We start from the raw sequence: 12,080 nt of genomic DNA on the forward strand, positions 1-12,080 counted from the left end.
GGGTTTTTATGCTGAAAAACATGTGATATATGAAATGTAAATAATAAGTGTTTTTTTACAGAAAAAAAAGGTGCTGGTACTCACCATGCAATTGTTACAGTAAGTGTAATACTGTTAATATTTGCAGGGGGTGTGTGTGGAAAGGTTATCTTGAGTACCCCCAGAAAAAGCACTGTATATAATTCTCAAATGATATTGTAAACAAGGCCACAAGAAATGACTAGCCTGCAAAACTCTTTACCAGCCTACTGGGGGCAAGGAGAGAAGGATAAGATAATTGATTCCATTCCTCTTGCAGCAGTCCGCTGCACATCTGGTTGCTTTCTATGCTGGACACAGAGGAGAGAGAGAATACTTTTCCTCTCTGCTCATTTGCCTGAGTGGAATTCCATGAACTCACTTGCATGCAGTTCTTTGTTGCTTCTGGCTAGAGAGCAGAATTCTGACTATCTTGGCCTTGGCAGACTGCCTTTTCATACATAACAGCACTTATTGAAATTTGTTGTGCCCAAGGCATTATAATTCTTAGTCCAGGGCCCAATATCTGCAATGATCTTTTTTTCCAGACTGATGCAGAAACATTGTTTGGCACCTGCTGCAATCATATATATTTCTCCATGGTCTCTCCATTGCTTTGTAGGGGTTTTTTTTTGGGGGGGGTGTTTGTATTTATTGTATTTATTTATTTTAAAGACCCATAAGCTCATGAGGTGGCAGCTTCGGTTTGCCTAATGCTAGGTCTGGTCCTGGCTTAGCAACACACTCATTTTTTTATATTATTAATATTTATTAGTTGCTTTACTCACAAAAATGGCCCAAACTGACAGCACAATATAAGCATTGAAATCAATTACAATGAATAAACCAATGAAACCTAAGAAAATGGATATGAAATTTGGTTACATATTTCACTTATTTTTGAGATATGTGTTTAATTATTATTTTCTCTTTTTTGTTAATATTGTTAATATTTTTTTCTGTTTTGTGTATTAACATCTTTTTACTATATTTTTTTCACTTTTTATGTTTAATTGTTATATGTATGTATGTCAAGTTTGTCTGTCAGCATACTGTATAAATAAACTTATAAAAAAATGGAAACCCTTCAAATTCAGGACCCCAAAAGCCAGGTAAAAAGGAAAGCTTTGGCTGGTGCCTAAATGTAGATAAACATGCCCCCAGGCAAACATCTCAGGGAAGTGTATTCCACAAGTGGGGAGCCACCACTAAAAAGGATTTTTCTCAGGTTGCCACCCTCTGGACCTCCTGTGGAGGACATACATAGGGCCTTAGATGGCAATCACAGGATCTTGCAAATCTTGGCCACAAGGCTTGGATTTTTAATTGGGGGGGGAGCATATGGTTTTGAATTCTGAGTTCCCCTATAATTTGGATTACCCTGCATATGTAAATATTTACGCTACACACTTTTGAATTCCACCTTTTAGGCCTCACTGCTCTTTGTAAACCATTATGAGGTTTTTTAAAACAATTTAGTGTATGGATTTTGTGAAACAAATAAACAAACAAACCAAGTGGAATGGAATATGGCCAGATTAAAAGCTGAACTTTTAGGGCTCCAAATTTCTGAGTGACCCTTTCTACCTGGCCAGCGTTCATATATAAAAATGGACATAGATATATGCAGCCGGGCACACAGCCTCCTGCAGTTCAAAGAATTCTACTGCTTGTGCCAACCAGGCTCTCAATATTCAATTCCCACCCACTACAGATTTGGCACGCTTTCTTGTGATAAAATAATAGCTATCCTGTTCCAAACCACAGGGAATTTTAAAAGGCTGCAATACAAGCATCAATATGAGTATACTCTCCATATTGGGAAAGCTCCCAGATAATTAGAGCATCACAAGAACCCCCATTTGGCAGGGGGCCTACTTAGCAGAGTACTTAGCATAATGATTAATTCAGTCCATAATTGACTGTGCATAATAGTGTTCTCGTATTTGGATGCTAATGCTTTTAAGGAGTAGCTCCAAAAGCAAATTGAAGAAGCTGGAGATCCCTTTGATTTTAGTGTGCTCTAGGTGAGATTGCTGAGTAAGAGGTGAGTGCAATAAGAACCTGTTCTATCTGACTTTTGTGTGTGTGTGTGTGTGTGTGCACGCGCGCACGCTGATTCTCATGTTAACTTTTTATACATGGAAACTCGTGCATGTGTATTGAAGAGAATGGCTGGGCAAGTGTGTGTTAGGAAGCTGACGCACATACTGGCCTCTTGAGGTTTGTGACATTTCTAAAACATATCCCAAAGGCACCCATTATGTTATTTCATGCACAGGGGCGTATCTAGGGGTTGGTTAAGTTGGCCCCTACCAAGGGTGCAGGCCTGCAAAAAGCGTGTCTGTCCACTCTGGCTCGGAGTTGCTAGAAGCCTGCCTGCTCCCCAGGCTGTTCCTTTGCTGTTATGGGCAGCCAGGTGAAGCATGCAGGCTCCTCTGGGCACCCCAGCGGAGGAGCACAAGGGACTGGGGGGGCACCAATACAGCTTTTTCCCCAGGGTGCAAGGGACCCTAGGTACATCTCTTTTCATGCATGCTTTTATTTTAATTTTAATAAATACAATAATAAACATGCTTATATTGTTTTTCAGTTCTAATAAGGGACCCCAAGGCAATTTACAAAAACAAATATAAAACTGGTCTGAGAACTGGCTCTTTCTGCATCAAGCAAACCTGTACACTTTGGGGAGTGGACTTTGTGTTGTGGGAACTGCCATATCATTGACAAAAGAAGTATGCAGTGGAGTGGAAACTTACATTTGATTTGAAATAACTATACATGGAGCAGGCCTGGGAAGCAACAAACTTAGTTTGTTGAAGATACCATGTTGACTTGCCACTTGTGATCTGTAATGATTAGAAAAAAGATTATTATTTGCTTTTATGTATTAGACAGGGTGTGAAATTTGACTTGCCCAGTCTGTTCATTATGCCATGAATCCACCTGATGTCTGATGTTCCTGGTTCTGTTTCTCTTTCCTAACTCTCCGTATTTTACCTAAAAGTCAATTTAAATTTTTTTAAAGCAATGAATGTAACTCTTACCTTTGTACAAGAATCTACATTCCAGCCATGCAAAAGCCAGAGGCTAACGCACACACACACACACACTCCTTCCATCAAAGCAAGCAAAAGCATTACACAATTCAACAGCACATCTCAGTCAGTCACACTAAAGCACTTGAGATGGGCACACAGCAGGGCTTCAATGTAACTGACCAACTATGGTTTTCATTATGTATGTCCTATCCTGAATTACACACCTGTTTCCCAAAGTGAACTGATAGTAATGCTGTCTCATTGCCACAACCACCACTCCTTCCATACTCCACTTATTTTCTGGGTGGGGGAGAGTGGGAGCTGATATTCCTCATGGGGGGTAGATTTGGTTTTGGAGCTTCTAACTGTAATTGTTTTGTTTAACTAGTAGTAATAAAATTAGGTATGCAACAAAACCTCCACTGTTTTGCTTCCATTACTCTGCTACTACTGAAGTGCTCACAATAGCAAATGTTGAGTCCACTGCACCAGGACCTGTTCCAGAGGAATGCTGTGCTCTGCTGTTTCTGCATTCCTGTGATCAAAAGGTCGGTGAAGGTGCTCCCGACACCCAGCCCATGCAGACGTTGAAGACGTGGGCTCTATACAGGTGTATGGACACTAACTGCTGGGTTCTAGCTAGTAAATAAGGGAGTACTGTAATGTGCCCAGTGCTGGGTCTGACTGGGCTTTTTTAGAGGGGCTTCTGCAAACCTGCTGCCCAATTTTTCCCAGATGGCAATTTTCTGCAGCATTCAGTTTCATTGTAGGTGTTTTCAGAGTCTGACAGTTTAATCACATTGTACTTTGCTACAAAGCAGTGGTGGGGAGCTGCCAGCCTGTGGGTTGGAGGTGGTCAGCATGTCCTCCCTATTCAGTCTGCAGCAGCCTCCTGTCTTTAGCCTCACCCCTAATGGGAATTAGGCTTTCTGTTCTTTTTAAAGCTTTTAGTGGTGCCTAACTGCTGCATGGGGGGCGGGGGCGGAAACCAGCTGGGCAGAGAACAGAGAGAGAAGGGGGGAGTGAGATAAAGAAAAAGGAGGAAGAGAAAGGGGAGAAAAGAGAATGAATGGGTTTGTAGGAGAGATGGCTCTGGGCCCCATCCACTTGGAAGACGATCATCAGGCATCTGCACAACACGACCAGTCCAGCAAAGTTGATGTTGAAGAATCATTGCTTCAACACTGGTGATCTTTGCTTCTTCCAGTACACTGATATTAGTTCGCCTGTCTTCTCAAGTGATGTGTAAAATTTTTTGGAGACACCGTTGGTGGAATTTTTCAAGGAGTTGGGGATGGCATTTATAAGTGGTCCATGTTTCACAAGCATACAGTAAGGTTGGTTGTACAATAGCTTTGTAAACAAGCATTTTGGGTACACATAATAGACATCTAGGGGACGCGGGTGGCGCTGTGGGTAAAACCTCAGCGCCTAGGACTTGCTGATCGTATGGTCGGTGGTTCGAATCCCCGCAGCGGGGTGAGCTCCCGTTGTTCGGTCCCAGCTCCTGCCCACCTAGCAGTTCGAAAGCACTCTTAAGTGCAAGTAGATAAATAGGGACCACTTTATAGTGGGAAGGTATACGGCGTTTCCGTGTGCTGCGCTGGTGCTGGCTCGCCAGCTGCAGCTTCGTCACGCTGGCCACGTGACCCGGAAGTGTCTTCGGACGGCGCCGGCTCACGGCCTCTAGAGCGAGATGAGCACGCAACCCTAGAGTCGGACACGACTGGCCCGTACGGGCAGGGGTACCTTTACCTTTACTTTACCTAATAGACATCTGTTAAAGTGTCAAAAGCTGACCTGCCGACTTCCATCCTGGACCACAGATTTCACCACCATTTGTCTTCCACCATGGTTATGTCATGTATAGCAGAGTCTTATGCAGCCAACATAGAAATAAGGCGCACCGAGTTTGATGAAACTTACTCCTAGGTAGGCATGTATAGGGTTGTAACCATACTGTATTTCTTACAAAGTTCATACTGTGCCTTTATTAACTGCGCAACAGACAGAAAGTGAAAAGGTCAAGGCTTTCTCCCATCACTTTGTTCTAGTTTATTAAAGCACCTTGATGCTTGGAAAAATAAAGTATCCAAGTGCCTGCTTGTCAAACACATGAATCCTGATCTCAGAAGTGGCCATATGCTCCCACCACCCAGATCCAAAGGACCCTTCTCTACTTTGCTTAATAAGCTGTTGTTATGGTAACATGAGATTTTCCTCTGCCATGCCTCCACTCCACGCCCCTCTTGAACAACGAAATTGGAAGCACACCCGGAATATAAACTCCATTTTGAACTAGGTGGGACTTCCTTCCGTACCAACAAGTTTTAGGGTCAGTTTGTTTTCCAAGGACAAAACTCCCATTTACCAGCGGGGAAGCCGTTTTAGTCCTTCGCAGCAAAATCCACAGAACTGGATTTAAAGATTCTAGCCCGCCATAATAAAACGTCTTCGCCTTTAAGATACCACGGGGCTCTCTCTCTCTTTGTAGCTCTCACGGTCAGCTGTGGAACTTGCTTCAAAGCATGCAAGCCCACGGCTGCAACTTTGAAGCTGCGCATGCACGCTTATCTAAAAGCTGTAGGGGCGGGACTAGAAGAGCCTAACTGACCGCTCTTCGCCCACGAGCAAAACACACACACAAAAAACCACGCCCCATTTTGTCTCCCCCCGCCTTCTCCTCGCTTGTTGGAGTTCATGCTGCCGGCCCCGACTGCGCACGCGCGCCGCCTCGGCAGCGAATCACGCCTTCCGCGAGCGCGGCCCCGCCCCTCGACCCCGGCCTACGTGGGGTCACGAGCAAGCGGTGCTGAAGCGCCGCCTGTGAGCTGCGGAGCGCGCTGTTGCTCTTTGGGCTCGCCTCTTCCTCTCAGATGGGGCGCGCGGAGGGGCCCGCCTGGTGCGCGCGGGGCGTCGCTTGAGTCGCCGCTCTCTCCCCGCCGCCTTTCTGCAGCCAGCCGTCCCCGTCATGAGGCGCAGCGAGCGGAGAGGTCACGGAGGGGGCTCCGGAAAGGCAGCCCTGGAGGAAGAGGAGCTGCTGCCGCCGCCGCCGCCGGAGCCCAACGGGGCTTCTTCCCCCGTGGCAGAGGTTTCGCCGGGACGCTGTAGGGGCGCGACGCCGGGAGCCGCCGCCGCTGCCCCCACGACCACCACTGCTTCCACCACGACGCACGGGAGCCGGCGCAGCACGGAGTCCGAGGTGTACGATGACGGGACCAACACGTTCTTCTGGTAAGGGGGCTGGAGCCCGTGTCCTTCCCCCTTCGTCGCCTCTCTTCCCCGAGGCCCTTTCCCCCTGACACGCGGAGGGAAACGGCGCAATCCATGGACACGGGTTGCCCACAGTAAATAGACTTGTGTATGCACAACTAAAGATGCAGGTAGGCAGGCTGTCGGTTTAAAAGGCTAGGGACCAACAAGGAGAAGGGAGTGAGCGCGGTGAACTTGAGGACGCTGGAACCGAGGATATAAAGAAGGGTGTGCATCTCGTTGGAATCAGGCTGGACTTCTCTTTCTGGGTGTCTCCTTCCCAGGAGCCCTGCTGAGCCTGCTTCTTTTCTCAAGTCACTTCTGCTGTTCCTTCTCTTAGGAATTGGCCCTCCTTTGGTTTATCTCCTCAGCTTTTGCGGTCAGTCGGGGAAGTGATTAGTGTTACATCCCTAAACACGGTTGTTGAGTAAATATCACGTAGCTCTGTACGACTTACTGCTGAGTAAATACACTTTATATTTACTGCTGGCTTTTTCCACCTCTCCTGGCTTGATGAGTATTTGATATAGCAAAATCTCTGAGAAATATCTGTAATTTACAGCACCAAGAGGAAACTCAGACTGCTTTCCCATGCTTACTTGGAAATATATCCTGTTTAATTCAGTTAGACTTAATTTCTGAGTAAATACATTTGATCTTGCTTCAATTGCACACTTGTGGGATAACTTTCCTAGGCAACAGCCTACTTGTGGTAGTTGAAAGGCAAAACCACACTTTCATCTCCTTATCTCAAGAGAATACTTGCCTGGGCGGTTTGTAGAGAAGAGCACTTCTCTAAGTGCCCTTGCTTATTGGTTTGTGATAGTTTTCCAGATATCATTCTACTATTCCAGCATTTGTACTACAAAAACATAGGGTTTTGTAGACACAAGTAGTGAAAGATAGTGTGACTTTTGTAGTTGAGCAGTCTCGTGAAGAGATGGAGGCAGAATATTTACTAATATTTACATACTAGTAAGTAATTTTTCATCTATAGTAAAAAAAAGGATTGACAGACCTCAACACATCCATATCTGATGAAGTAGGTGTGCACTTGTGTGATGTTATTTTTCTCCTTTAGACTTATCATGACTACCTTGTTTAGTTTATTATATTCTCAAACAGAACTGGTTAAAACTTTACTTGTCCTGATGCACACCTAAAAGCAAAGCCATACTTTATTATTGTTAAAACAATTTTTTTTCCTTCCAGTAGCACCTTAAAGACCAACTAAGTTAGTTCTTGGTATGAGCTTTCGTGTGCATGCACACTTCTTCAGATACAGTATCTGTTGAGACAGTATGAAAAAAGACTGTATCAAAACCATCTTCAAAGCAAAAAATAATAAAAATTCTTTTGCCATAAAAAGCCTACACAAGAACAAAAGATATAGTACAATACTTACCCACAAAGATATCGTAATTGTGGCATCACTAATTCTTGTATATTTTTCCACTTTGTGTCTTTATTTATTCCACTTGCTTTATATCTTTGAGGTGCCACTGTTCTCTTTCCATTACAGTTGTTAGGCTTGTAATGTAATACCCAGAATGATGGTTCTTTTCTTCCTCCACAATGGGTGTAACTTTTTCTTTTTGTGCAATTCTTGAGAGGGCAAATTATTGTCTAGCAAACAGCATGATGTTAGTTGAAAATCTGGTAATTTAATTAAGCATCAACTCAGTGTCCTTAGTTTCACTGGGAGAGACAAAATTTCCTGCAAACTTTAAAAAAACTTCTCAAGCGTTTTATCCTCCACAGTATGTTAAGTAACATGGTTTCCAGCTTCAAAACCCTTTCTTCTTCTTGTGCCACATACATCAATTATGGAAAAGGGAATACAATGATTAGCTTTAGACATCAATTTATCTTCTTCAAAGACAACAGAGGGCATAGTTTTTCTGGTTCTGCAAGAGGCTTAGTAAAGATAGAAGAGCCTGATTTGAAGTGACTCCGACCTGGTTTGGCTTGAGGTTGCCCCTTAGTCTGACTCCTCTGATCTTGGCAGTAATAAAATTTGGAGTATGTTGATCTTGATCACTGATATTCAGTGAGAGTTCTGCAAACATAGAGTATACCTAGTGAGGCTGTAGTGGTTATTTCATTCCGGCAACATTGTAGGGACTGACTTAGAGCCTGCAATATCTCAGGTTTAGGAAACACAATCTTTTATCAGAGTTCAGGAAGGACCACAGAGAACATTCTGGGAAGTTGCTGTGTATTGGCTGAATTAGTGACCAAATAACTGGATCTTGCAGACATACTGGCACAGTCCTGCCCTTTCAATGGAGAATGGGTAAAATTGTAACTTGATTGCTTCTGTAATACTAGTTTAAAGATTGTACATTTTATGGCTGAACTATTTTTCCAATACTACTGTTGATGTTTCATTATTCTGGGTGATAAGTGTTCTATAGTATAGTCAGATCTTTTATATCGTCTTCAATGATTTGACCATTGTTTATTTAACTGCTATTTTGATTATATGTGTCCGTTTAAGCTATGAAGAGAAGTGCAGTATTTAATGAGTTCTTAAATACTCTTACACTTGAATATGCTCAAACTTTTGAAAACGGAATCTAAGAACTGACAGAATGTTAATCTTTCATAGTATTTTATGTTACCTTGATCACCAAACACATTCTTTTAGAGATTCAGTTTAGTTCATTCTAATAGTGAATAACCGAGGAATGTAATTTTTCATTGATCATAATTTAAGGTGGATTAACATACATGCTGCCACAAAGTGCAGCATGTACACATACTTTCTGATATTTTTGGAAGGACAATAATGCATCAGGGGTGGAGAACCTCAGTCTAAAAGGCTAAACACAGTTCTGTTGCTCTTGGAACTCTTCCAGGCATGCCCCTTGCTGGGTTTGTAGTGTCCTTGAGTGTTTTTGTCTGACTGAGATGTGTTTTTGAAGTAATATTTTACCTTTTGTTTGTCTGAATGGAGAAATATCTGTAGAAACTAATCTATTGTATAAAGTTAAATTTTTACATTTCATGCTGTTCCCACTTTTGTCTCTGACACGTAGCGCTGCCCTGTGGCCCACAAAAGGTTGCCCGAGAGGAAATGCAGCCCTTGGCCAGAAAATTGTTCCCCATCGCTACTATACATGTCCACTCAAAAATAAACCCCATTCAGTCATTCAATGTTCTGTATAGTATCTGAAAAAGACAAATAAACAGTTAAAAAACCCCATTGCATTTCTTTAGGAGTTACTCCCAGCCAGTAGTCCTAAGTAATTTTTCATGCTCTGAGAGTTTGTTACAGCAAAAAGAAGAGAATCTATTGGCAGTTTAAAGATAAACAGATTTAGTATGGTGTATGCTTTTATGGACAAGAGTCAGTTTCATCAGATACATGAAGTGTTACCCTCAGTTTAAAAGCAAACATGTAAATGAGGCTGAATGCTCATTAAATGTAAAAGAGGAAAAGGGTTGGATCTGGTCAGTGGTCTGGATCATAGAGTCTGACCTCTGCAAGCTAAGTTTGATAGGGACCACCCACCTATCAATCACTTGACATCCCTGTGATGATGGTGATGTTTTTCACCCTGTGTGGTACATGGCTTTGTGTGTGGTACAAAGGTCCTAACCATTGTCCAATTGTTAGAATTTCAAAGAGCTGCACACAACTCTGCAATCATTGATAGCCTGCTGATTGTTAGTACTTCCAGAGAGCCTTGTATTGCACTTTAAAGCCCCAACAATTAGCTTATTGTTAGAACTTCAAAAATCACATACTGCACTGGGCAAAATTAGGTTGCCCAATGTCATTGTGACATCAGTTGGTTGACTTCCTGCAAGCACTGGTAATCAATCAGCTGATGAGTGGTGCTTAGAGAGAACTGTATGGGGGATGCCTGCAATTCCCCCTTTGCCTGCCCCACAGCCAATATCATATATGATGTCAGGTGTAGGACAGGTGAGCATGTCTCTGTCAAAATGGTCTCATGGGCTAAGTGGAAAGGCCTGGAAGGCCTAATTGGGCCCCATAGGTCAGAGCTTCTCCACTGCTGGTGTAAGAGGTGTATGAGGACTGTTCGCACACACATTTGGCTACCATATGAATGCTGTACACTTAGGCTTCAATCCCTAAAGTAATGCATCCTGTGAAAGGGCAGCCATATTTATGTAAAGTGGCACATGCATGGTTTTTCTTCCTGACATTTTTCTTAATGTGTAGGCATTGTGGGTGGAAGCAGAGTGTAGCCAGTAGATGCAGTGCAACTGTGCAATCCATGCATAGAGAGTGCATGTGCATTTGTAAACAGTGTGACATTTCTATACAAAGTTGGAATATATACAAAGAAGCACTGTGACCATTCACAGCTGTAGCACAAACTTCATAACATAGCACATCTATAGGGGAAGAAAAAATATTTGGTCTCAATTGAATCTTAAAATCACTTACTGATTCATTGTAGTTCAGCATGTTCATGCTAGAATTTTTCCTCTGAAATTCTTTTACTGAAGAACTGAGACTTACAGACTAGCAGTATGTTCATGGGAGATTGAAATGTTTGCTGTTTTTTATGTCAGGTTTGTAACTGTCCTTCTGCTTAAGATAAATATTTAATATGGTCCTTAATATAGTCTGTGTGGAAACATTCAGCATTTAACATCTCAACTGAGGGGCAAAGTAGATGTGGCAGCAACACAATCTGGGCTGGATTGTACTGAAATCTGTAGTGAAATTGCAGTGGGAGATCATGAAGGGGGGAGGGAGGTAAATAACCTTCTGTGCCAACCGCCTAAAATAAAGTATTTTAAGTTATTTCTCTTAGTGAGGCTTGCTTCAGTCATGGAGCACCACTGATGGAAAGTTCTTTCCCCTCCCCCCTTAAAGCAGGCTTGGAGAGAGACCATAGCAGGGAATGCTTCTCCTGCCTGTGCTGTCAGCCCATCAGTGCTGCCACCCCATTTTGTAGGGGCTTTGCATTATTGTAATTCACTTCTTCTGACATAACTTCTAGTTTGGCCCCAAGTGAGCTACTTCAGAAGTACATGAAGGAGAAGTTGGGAGGTTATCTGTGCACTGTTGAGAGTTGCGCCAGAACCTGTGGAGCAACCCTCAAGTTCTTTCAGCTTTGCTGTTTTTACAGAATAATGAACCATTGTCAAATGACTTTGTTTTTCATAAGGACTTCTGGAAAGTGCTGGGAAATGGCTGTCTTTGTTTATCTAGACATAGGTGGCTGTCGTGTTGTTGATTCCTTTAAATTGATTCTTGTGTGTTTACTAAAATCTGCCCTCTCATTGAGTTTAATTTTATGCTGTACTCTAATATAGATGATTGGAATGGATTAGAGGTTTTTAAAGATAAATGCTGCCAAAAGAGCACATGAATGCTGCCAAAAGAGCACACGATTTACCTTTTATTTGTTTTCATCCCAAAGTTGCTGGGTCTTCATTGATTTCTGGGAGAAGAATACCCCAATGCTGAAAATACCGTATTTTTCGTCCCATAGGACGCACCTACTTTTTTGGGGGGGGAAATAAAGGAAAAAAATTTTCCCTTTATTTCCCCCCCAAAACCAGGTCGGGGAACAGTGGGATGGCGGCGCTGCGCCTCCCCGCTGTCCCCCGAGCTTGTGGAGCTGGCCGATGTCTGCCCGGCGCGAGGGGTGCTCTGCTTCAGGGCGCTCCACGCGCCGGGCGGCAGGCTGCGGACACCTGCGCGAAGCACGGGACATCCTCCGGAGGGCGCCCCGTGCTCTGCGCTGCAGGCTGCCGCCCGCAAGCCGTGCGCACCCTGGG

General features: G+C 43.4%; 1 protein-coding gene across 1 annotated transcript in view; it reads left to right on the forward strand.

The window, feature by feature from the left end:
• The first annotated feature begins 5,787 nt into the window (after positions 1-5,787).
• Positions 5,788-12,080, forward strand: part of PTDSS2 (phosphatidylserine synthase 2) — a 38,364-nt gene continuing 32,071 nt past the window's right edge. Inside the window, exon 1 of the mRNA XM_083615567.1 lies at positions 5,788-6,293. Within this exon, the coding sequence (XP_083471693.1) occupies positions 6,031-6,293 (263 nt within the window). The 5' untranslated portion in view covers positions 5,788-6,030. The remainder of the gene's footprint in view (positions 6,294-12,080) is intronic.

The sequence above is a fragment of the Podarcis filfolensis genome (assembly GCF_964270895.1).
Source record: "Podarcis filfolensis genome assembly, chromosome: 1".
NCBI lineage: Eukaryota > Metazoa > Chordata > Lepidosauria > Squamata > Lacertidae > Podarcis > Podarcis filfolensis.